The following is an 11063-nucleotide window of genomic DNA, read 5'->3' as shown; positions in this document are numbered from 1 at the left end:
AGAAATATATTTTTTACAAAATTTCTTATAGAAATAAAATTTTTCTATAGATATACAAATTTGACAAAAATTTCTATAGAAATAAAATTTTGACAAAATTTTCTATAGAAATAAAAAAAAAAATTCTATAGAAAAATATGTGTATAGAAATAAAATTTTGACAAAATTTTCTGTAGCATTGAAATCTTGACAACATTTCTTTAAAGAAATAAAATTTTGACAAAATGTTCTATAGAAATACAATTTTGACAAAATGTGTATTGAAATAGATATTTGACAAATTTTTCTGTAGAAATTAAATTTTGACAAAATTCTCTATAGAAATACAATGTTGGCAAATATTTCTTAAGAAATAAAATTTTTACAAAAATTTCTATAGAAATAAAATTTTGACCAAAATTTCTATAGAAATAAAATATTGACAAAATTTTCTAATAAAATAAAATTTTGACAAAATTTTCTATAGAAATAAAATGAGATTTTCTATAGAAAAAAATATGTCTAGAAATAAAATTTTGACAAAATTTTCAGTAGAATTAAAATCTTGACAACATTTCTTTACAGAAATACAATTTTGACAAAATTTTAAATAGAAATAAAATATTGAAAAAATTCTCTATAGATATAACATGTTGACAAAATTTTTTAAAGGAATGAAATTTTGACAAAATTTTCTACAGAAATAAAATTTTGACAAAATTTTCTATAGAAATAAAATTTTGACCAAATTTTCTTAGATATAAAATTTTAACAAAAATTTCTTTAGAAATAAAATTTTGACAAAATTTTCTACAGAAATAAAATTTTTACAAAATTTTCTATAGAAATAAAATTTTGACAAAATTTTCTTAATTATAAAATTTTAACAAAAATTTCTTTGGAAATAAAACTGTGACAAAATTTTCTATAGAAATAAAATTTTGACAAAATTTTCTATAGAAATAAAATGTTGACAAAATTTTCTATAGAAATAAAATGTTGACAAAATTTTCTATAGAAATAAAATTTTCTAGAGAAATAAAATTTTGAAAACACATTCTATAGAAATAAATTTTTAACAAAATTTTCTATAGAAATAAAATTTTAACAAAATTTTCTATAGAAATAAAATTTTGACAAAAATTTCTATAGAAATACAATTTTTTCGTTTTGTTTGTTATTGTTGGCTTCTCTTCAATCGTTATTGTTGTTTTTTTTGTTTTTTGATCTCAGCCAAATAAATTTGACAAGCATACTTTTCCTCTGTTGGTTAAGCTACACTTGTAGTTTAGTCAATGCATGGCTTTAAGCTGAGATCAAAAAAAAAAAAAAAACAACAATAACGATTGAAGAGAAGCCAACAATAACAAACAAAACGAATGAAGATAGAGGAAGCACGCTCAAAAACAAACCCAGCCAAATACATACAAATCGATGATTTGAGTTTGGCAAAGGAAAAGAGATATGCTGGCAAATTTGTTTAGGCAGTAGCCGACTATCAAACCCTTTTTCGGGAGGTTCAAGTGTAGTTCACGTTGGGTTGAGTGAATTACCCGAATTTATTCTGATAATTGGTTGATAGTTTTGCTGCAAGTAGAGGATGCTGATGAGGAATGTGGTAATTCCGAAACAGCTGTACATCCAACCATCTTGCAGTCTATAGGGCTTTTGCCCAAATAAATTTGACAAGCATACTTTTCCTCTGTTGGTTAAGCTACACTTGTAGTTTAGTCAATGCAAATACAATTTTGACAAAATTTTCTATTGAAATAAAATTTTGACAAAATTTTTTATTGAAATAAAATTTTGACAAAATTTTCTATAGAACTAAAATTAAATTTTCTATAGAAAAAAATGTGTATAGAAATAAAATTTTGACAAAATTTTCAGTAGAATTAAAATCTTGACAACATTTCTTTATAGAAATAATATTTTGACAAAATTTTCCATAGAAATAAAATTTTGAAAAAATTCTCCATAGAAATAAAATGTTGACCAATTTTTTTAAAGAAATAAAATTTTGATAAAAAATTTCTACAGAAATAAAATTTTGAAAAAATTTTCTATAGAAATAAAATATTGACAAAATGTTCTATAGAAATAAAATTGTGACAAAATTTTCTATGGAAATAAAATTTTGACAAAATATTCTATAGAAATAAAATGTTGACAAAATTTTCTTAGATATAAAATTTTAACAAAAATTTCTTTAGAAATAAAATTGTGACAAAATTTTCTGTAGAAATAAAATGTTGACAAAATTTTCTATAGAAATAAAATGTTGACAAAATTTTCTATAAAAATAAAATTTTTAGAAAATTTTCTAGAGAAATAAAATTTTGAAAACATATTCTATACAAATACATTTTTCACAAAATTTTCTATATACAAAATTTTCTATAGAAATAAAATTTTGACAAAAATTTCTACAGAAATAAAATTTTAACAACAATTTCTTTAAAAATAAAAATTTGACAAAATTTTCTATTGAAATAAAATTTTGACAAAATTTTCTATAGAAATAAAACGACATTTTCTATAGAAAAAAATGTGTATAGAAATAAAATTTTGACAAAATTTTCAGTAGAATTAAAATCTTGACAACATTTCTTTATAGAAATAATATTTTGACAAAATTTTCCATAGAAATAAAATTTTGAAAAAATTCTCCATAGAAATAAAATGTTGACCAATTTTTTTAAAGAAATAAAATTTTGATAAAAAATTTCTACAGAAATAAAATTTTGAAAAAATTTTCTATAGAAATAAAATATTGACAAAATGTTCTATAGAAATAAAATTGTGACAAAATTTTCTATGGAAATAAAATTTTGACAAAATATTCTATAGAAATAAAATGTTGACAAAATTTTCTTAGATATAAAATTTTAACAAAAATTTCTTTAGAAATAAAATTGTGACAAAATTTTCTGTAGAAATAAAATGTTGACAAAATTTTCTATAGAAATAAAATGTTGACAAAATTTTCTATAGAAATAAAATTTTTAGAAAATTTTCTAGAGAAATAAAATTTTGAAAACATATTCTATACAAATACATTTTTCACAAAATTTTCTATATACAAAATTTTCTATAGAAATAAAATTTTGACAAAAATTTCTACAGAAATAAAATTTTAACAACAATTTCTTTAAAAATAAAAATTTGACAAAATTTTCTATAGAAATAAAATATTGAGAACATTTTCTACACAAATAAAATGTTTATAAAATTTTCTATAGAAATAAAATTTTGACAAACTGTGTATTGAAATAGAAATTTGACAAATTTTTCTGTAGAAATTAAATATTGACAAAATTTTCTATAGAAATAAAATTTTAACAAAATTTTCTATAGAAATAAAATTTTGACAAAAATTTCTACAGCAATAAAATTTTAACAACAATTTCTTTAAAAATAAAATTTTGACAAAATTTTCTATAGAAATAAAATATTGACAACATTTTCTACACAAATAAAATTTTTACAAAATTTTCTATAGAAATAAAATTTGGACAAACTGTGTATTGAAATAGAAATTTGACAAATTTTTCTGTAGAAATTAAATATTGACAAAATTTTCTATAGAAATAAAATTTTAACAAAATTTTCTATAGAAATAAAATTTTGACAAAAATTTTTACAGAAATACAATTTTGACAAAATATTTTACAGAAATAAAATTTTGAAAAAAATCTCTATAGAAATAAAATGTTGACAAAATTTTCTAATGAAATAAAGTTGTGACAAAATTTTTTATAGAAATACAATTGTAACAAAAATTTCTTAAGAAATTAAATTTGGGCAAAATTTTGTATAGAAATAAAATTTTGACAAAATGTTCTATAGATATAACATTTTGACAAAATTTTCTTTAGAAATAAAATTTTTCAAAATTCTGTTTCGCAATAAAATGTTTACAAAATTTCCGTTAGCAATAAAATTTTAATACAAATTTCTTTAAAATTAAAAATTTAACAAAATTTTAAATTTGAAAAAAATTTTATCAAAATTGTGGAATATGGAATTTAAACATTTTCTCTGCGTGTACGCAATGGACAATTCTTTTTGATTTTCCTCTGAATTTCATATGACCCATAGTTAGCAGTTACAATTTGTGTTACACTTTCGCTGCTTATGGCAAGGCAACAACGCCTTTATTGGCTACAAACAATTTCAAAAGCGAATTCCAGACAAGCTAACCGAACAAACAATGCGAAACATAGTGAACGCATAGTTTTAATCCTTTTCTGGTTGTTATGCCTGCTTATAGGAGGTGCATGCATGCGTAATGTATTTGTGAGATTGCAACTGGAAATGCCCGTTGTGGAGCTTTCATAGATCTATGATGGCGGTTGGCGGTTATTCGATGATGTCTAAGAGGATTTTCGATTGTCGTACAAAATTTTTGTTACAATTCTCTTTGGTTGCTGTTAATTAATCGCAGTGCAACCTATGGATAAATACGAAACGCATGATGACAAAGGGAAGAATGGAGGGTGAGATTTGGTGCAACGGAAAAGTGTACCAGAAATGATGCATTATTTGTAATAGCAACCCTAGGTTGGAGATTTCCAGTATAAAAACAACATAACATCCATTGACAGTTATCACATCGCATTGTGACCATCGTACCATCGGAGATTAATCGAGACACCAAAAGACAAAAAGGATATACATTTAATTAATTCCAATTCGCAAAAACAAATCAAATAATTTAAAATGTTTAAATTGGTAAGTCCTTTACATGAGGGATCATCATAAATTAAAAAAAAAAATACAAAGAAAAAATAAAAGTGAGAGATTAAGTGATATATTGGTGCTAGTGAAATTATTATGAATTACAAATTGGAATAAAGATCGTAATTTCCATTGGGATTGCTAAAAAAACACCCTGGCAAAAGAAACATCGTAAATTACTGGGCTGCATGGAAATTATTTGGAAAATATAAAATTCTCATTAAAATTAAGCCAACGGAAACCTTTCACAGACATAACGATAAATGTTCATTAAGACAATGAAAATATTCGTTAATAAGACGAAACATTTCATCAATTAACAGAAAATTCATTCTAAAATTTTCATTATATTAACTAATTTGTTTCATTGGTGAAGTCTTTTTGTACCCTCCACCATAGGACGGGGGTATTTTAACTTTATCATCCCATTTGTAACACATCGAGATATTGGTCTAAGACCCCATAAAGTATATATATACATATAAATATATTCTGGGTCATGGTGAAATTCTGAGTCCGTCAATCTGTTCGGTTGTCCGTCCGTCTGTGGAAATCACGCTAACTTCCGAAAACACCCAGCCATCGACTTGAAACTTGGCACAAGTAGTTATATTTGATGTAGGTCAGATGGTATTGCAAATGGGCTATAACGTACCACGTTTACCTATAGCCCCCAAAATAAACCGACCCCCAGATTTGGTTTGCGAAGGCTCTAGGAGGAGCAAATTTCACCGGATTAGGTTAAAATTTTGTACCTTATATTAGTAAATGGTCTATAACAACTATGAAAAATTGGTCCATATCGGTCTATATATAAGCCCCATATAAATCGATCCCGAGATTTGGCTTTCGGAGCATGTTAAAGGAGCAAATTTCATCTGGTCTCTACCAACCATGCAAAAATTGGTCCACATCGGTCTATAATTATACCCTGCGCCACACTGTGGAACAGGGTATTATAAGTTAGTGCATATGTTTGCAACACCCAGAAGGAGACCAGATAGACACATGGTGTCTTTGGCAAAAATGCTCAGGGTGGGCTCCTGAGTCGATATAGCCATGTCCGTCTGTCCGTGAACACATTTTTGTAATCAAAGTCTAGGTCGCAGTTTTAGTCCAATCGACTTCACATTTGGCACAAGTATGTGTTTTGGCTCAGAATAGATCCCTATTGATTTTGGAAGAAATCGGTTCAGATTTAGATATAGCTCCCATATATATATTTCGCCCGATATGCACTTATATGGACCCAGCAGCCAGAGTTTTACTCTAATTTGCTTAAAATTTTGCACAAGAAAAACAATTAGTACTATAGCCAAGTGTGCCAAATTTCATTGAAATCGGTTCAGATTTGGATATAGCTCCCATATATATCTTTCGCCCGATATACACTAATACGGTCCCAGAAGCCAGAGTTTTACCCCAATTTGGTTGAAATTTTGCACAGGGAGTAGAATTAGTAGTGTAGTCAAGTGTGCCAAATTTTATTGAAATCGGTTCAGATTTAGATATAGCTCCCATATATATCGTTCGCCCGATTTACACTCATATGACCACAGTGGCCAATCTTTTACTCCGATTTTATTGAAATTTTGAACAGGGAGTAGAATTAGCATTGTAGCTATGCGTGCCAAATTTGGTTGAACTCGGTTCAGATTTAGATATAGCTCCCATATATATGTTTTTCTGATTTCGACAAAAATGGTCAAAATACCAACATTTTCCTTGTAAAATCGCCGAAAAGTTGCAAAACTGACTCTAATTTTCCTAAAATTCTAATACATATATATCGAGCGATAAATCATAAATAAACTTTTGCGAAATTTCCTTAAAATTGCTTCAGATTTAAATGTTTCCCACATTTATACCCTGCGCCACACTGTGGAACAGGGTATTATAAGTTAGTGCATATGTTTGTAACACCCAGAAGGAGACGAGATAGACACATGGTGTCTTTGGCAATAATGCTCAGGGTGGGTCCCTGAGTCGATATAAGCATGTCCGTCTGTCTGTGAACACATTTTTGTGATCAAAGTCAAGGTCGCAATTTAAGTCCAATCGCCTTCAAATTTAGCACATGTTCCTTATTTGGTTCAGAATAGAACCCTATTGATTTTGGAAGAAATCGGTTCAGATTTAGATATAGCTCCCATATATATCTTTTGCCCGATATGCACTTATATGGACCCAGCAGCCAGAGTTTTATACCGATTTGCTTGAAATTTTGTACAAACATAACACTTAGTCATATAGTCAAGTGTGCAAAATCTGATTGAAATCGGTTAAGATTTAGATATAGCTCCCATATATATCTTCCGCCCGATATGGACTAATATGGTCCTAGAAGCCAGAGTTTTGGCCCAATTTGGTTGAAATTTTGCACAGGGAGTAGATTTAGCATTGTAGCTATGCGTGCCAAATTTGATTGAAATCGGTTCAGATTTAGATATAGCTCCCATATATAGCTTTCGCCCGATTTACACTCATATGACCACAGAGCCCAATTTTTTGCTCCGATTTAGTTGAAATTTTGCACAGGGAGTAGAAATAGCATTGTAGCTATGCGTTCAAAATTTGGTTTAAATCGGTTCAGATTTAGATATAGCTCCCATATATATGTTTTTCTGATTTCGACAAAAATGGTCAAAATACCAACATTTTCCTTGTAAAATCGCCGAAAAGTTGTAAAACTGACTCTAATTTTCCTAAAATTCTAATACATATATATCGAGCGATAAATCATAAATAAACTTTTGCGAAGTTTCCTTAAACTTGCTTCAGATTTAAACGTTTCCCATATGTATACCCTGCTCCACACTGTGGAACAGGGTATTATAAGTTAGTGCATATGTTTGCAACACCCAGAAGGAGACGAGATAGACACATGGTGTCTTTGGCAAAAATGCTCAGGGTGGGCTCTTGAGTCGATATAGCGATGTCCGTCTGTCCGTCTGTCCGTCCGTCCGTCTGTCCGTGAACACATTTTTGTAATCAAAGTCTAGATCGCAGTTGTAGTCCAATCGACTTCAAATTTAGCACAAGTATGTGTTTTGCTCAGAATAGATCCCTATTGATTTTGGAAGAAATCGGTTCAGATTTAGATATAGCTCCCATATATATATTTCGCCCGATATGGACTTATATGGCCCCAGAAGCCAGAGTTTTAACCAAATTTGCTTTAAATTTTGCACAAGAAGAACAATTGGTACTATAGTCAAGTGTGCCAAATTTTATTGAAATCGGTTCAGATTTAGATATAGCTTCCATATATATCTTTCGCCCGATATGGACTAATACGGTCCCAGAAGCCAGAGTTTTACCCCAATTTGGTTGAAATTTTGCACAGGGAGTAGAATTAGCATTTTAGCTATGCGTGCCAAATTTGGTTGAAATCGGTTCAGATTTAGATATAGCTTTCGCCCGATATGCACTTATATGGACCCAGAAGCCAGAGTTTTATCCCGAGTAGCTTGAAATTTTGCACAAGGAGTACAATTGGTAGTACAGTCATGTGTGCCAAATGTTATTGAAATCGGTTCAGATTTAGATATAGCTCCAATATATAGCTTTCGGCCGATTTACACTCATATGATCACAGAGGCCAATTTTTTGCTCCGATTTAGTTGAAATTTTGCACAGAGAGTAAAATTAGCATTGTAGCTATGCGTGCCAAATTTTATTGAAATCGGTTTAGATTTAGATATAGCTTCCATATATATCTTTCGCCCGATATGGACTAATACGGTCCTAGAAGCCAGAGTTTTACCCCAATTTGGTTGAAATTTTGCACAGGGAGTAGAATTAGCATTGTAGCTATGCGTTCCAAATTTGGTTGAAATCGGTTCAGATTTAGATATAGCTCCCATATATAGCTTTCGCCCGATTTACACTCATATGACCACAGAGGCCAATTTTTTGCTCCGATTTAGTTGAAATTTTGCACAGGGAGTAGAATTAGCATTGTAGCTATGCGTGCTTAATTTGGTTGAAATCAGTTCAGATTTAGATATAGCTCCAGTATATATGTTATTCTGATTTCGAAAAAAATGGTCAAAATACCAACATTTTCCTTGTAAAATCGCCACTGCTTAGTCGAAAAGTTGTAAAAAGGACTCTAATTTTCCTAAACTTCCCATACATATATATCGAGCGATAAATCATAAATAAACTTTTGCGAAGTTTCCTTAAACTTGCTTCAGATTTAAACGTTTCCCATATTTTTTACTAACATTGTGTTCCACCCTAGTGCATTAGCCGACTTAAATTTTGAGTCTATAGATTTTGTAGAAGTCTATCAAATTCTTCCAGATCGAGTGATATTTAAATGTATGTATTTGGGATAAACCTTTATATAGTCCCCAACACATTTGACGGATGTGATATGGTATCGAACATGTGGATTTACAAAGTGGAGCAGGGTATAATATAGTCGGCACCGCCCGACTTTAGACTTTCCTTACTTGTTTTTTACTGAAATTGTGTTCCATCGTAGTGTATTAGCCGACTTAAATTTTGAGTCTATAGATTTTGTAGAAGTCTATCAAATTCTGTCCAGATCGAGTGATATTTAAATGTATGTATTTGGGACAAACCTTTACATATAGCCCCCAACACATTTGACGGATGTGATATGGTATCGAAAATATAGATCTACAAAGTGGTGCAGGGTATAATATAGTTGGCCCCGCCCGATTTAGAATTTTCTCACTTGTTTCGAAGGAATCGGCGAACTTGTGCATTTAAGGGTTAAGTTCATTAACAAAGCATCTCCTTTTTGTACTCGAGTCTGTAAAGAGTTCCTCATTACTTAGTATAGTCTAATTTAAAGAAAGTGGGAAAACATTAAGAAACATCCTAAAGAGATTAACAACCACTGCTGAAAAATATTTTTTTTATTGATCGAAACTGGAAATGATCTCAAACAATCCCACATTGAGTCCGTCCTTGGAAGGTTTTTTTTTCTCGAACTCTTTTTGGTGGCAATAAGTATTTCAACAGATATTAACAAAAACTTAATTTTCTGTTTTCAGTTCGTCCTTGCACTGGCCCTTCTCTGCAGCTGTCAGTCTTCATTGGCGGGCTTTCTAGGCGGCTATGGTGGTTATGGCGGCTACGGCGGTCACGGACTTGGATATGGAGGTTATGGAGGTGGTCATGGTATTAGCTATGCTGTTGCTGCTGCCCCAGCTGTAGTGGCAGCTCCTGTGATCGAGAAGGTTGTGGCAGCTCCAGTTATTAAGACAGTTGCTGCAGCACCCATTATTAAGACTGTGGCAGCCGCCCCTGTAATTAAAGCTGTTGCAGCTCCTGTAATCGTTGGAGGATATGGCGGAGGCTATGGCTTAGGCCATGGCTATGGTGGTCATGGTTTTGGTGGTGGCTATGCCATTTCTTATGGTCATGGTTATGGCTTAGGTCATGGCTATGGAGGTTATGGCCATGGTTGGTAATTTCACTAGAAGGACATCTTTGAAAGTTCTTGAAGAGTTCTTTGTTTTGTGGTTTGATATCATGCATATACATCGTCGTCGTTGTGGTTCGTTGACACTACCAAATAATCACACGCACACACACAGTCATATTCATTTGTATTTGTTAAGTTGAGTAATGGAGCTGTAAGCTCATCTTCCCATTTTTTCACCACACTAATCAAATTGCAACTCTGTAAATACCATCATGCTTTATTATGTTTTGTCTTTTTAACAAAATTGCACCTCAGCCCAACTACCTTTATTGCCTAAAAATCTAAAACAGTGACCTATTAAAGAGTTCATTTTTTAGTCATTATTATTATTATTATTATTAATATTATCGTTATCGTAACTACTATAACCAAGTGCAAATTTTGTAAATTATTAATGATTTTTATTTTGTCAATGTAAATAAAGCGATTTGCACTAGAAAAATGTGCTCCAAAGAAGGTGATGATGTTTTGTTTTTATAAATTAAGGCAACCATCAGCGTTGCTACAATGAGTTTGTATTTTGGAACAACATTTTTTCAAAATTCGTACCAGCGGACCATTTTTCCAAATTAAATTCATATAATTTAAAAGTTAAACTTTTTCCAAAATTTTACTTCAATAGAAAATTTTGTCATATTTTTATTTCTATTCAAAATTTATATTTCTATTTATTTCTATAGAAAATTTTGTCAAAATTTTATAACTACAGAAAATTTTGTCAAAATTTTATAACTACAGAAAATTTTGTCAAAATTTTATAACTACAGAAAATTTTGTCAAAATTTTATAACTACAGAAAATTTTGTCAAAATTTTATTTTTATAAAAAGTTTTGTCAACTTTTTGTTAAAATTTTATTTCCATAGAAAATTTTGTCAAAA

At 29.8% G+C, this 11063-nt stretch overlaps 1 protein-coding gene across 1 annotated transcript; it reads left to right on the top strand.

Annotated features, from left to right (window-relative positions):
- Positions 1 to 4577: 4577 nt before the first annotated feature.
- LOC142234125 (uncharacterized) lies at positions 4578 to 10639 on the top strand. Its single transcript, XM_075305201.1, has 2 exons — positions 4578 to 4713; positions 9750 to 10639. Exons 1-2 carry the CDS (start codon positions 4702 to 4704, stop codon positions 10167 to 10169), a joined length of 432 nt encoding a protein of 143 aa, XP_075161316.1. The 5' UTR covers positions 4578 to 4701; the 3' UTR covers positions 10170 to 10639.
- Positions 10640 to 11063: the final 424 nt, after the last annotated feature.

The sequence above is a fragment of the Haematobia irritans genome, chromosome 4 (genome assembly GCF_050003625.1).
Source record: "Haematobia irritans isolate KBUSLIRL chromosome 4, ASM5000362v1, whole genome shotgun sequence".
Lineage (NCBI taxonomy): Eukaryota > Metazoa > Arthropoda > Insecta > Diptera > Muscidae > Haematobia > Haematobia irritans.
The sequence above is the reverse complement of the archived record's forward strand: the minus strand, read 5'-3'. Positions and strand labels throughout refer to the sequence as shown.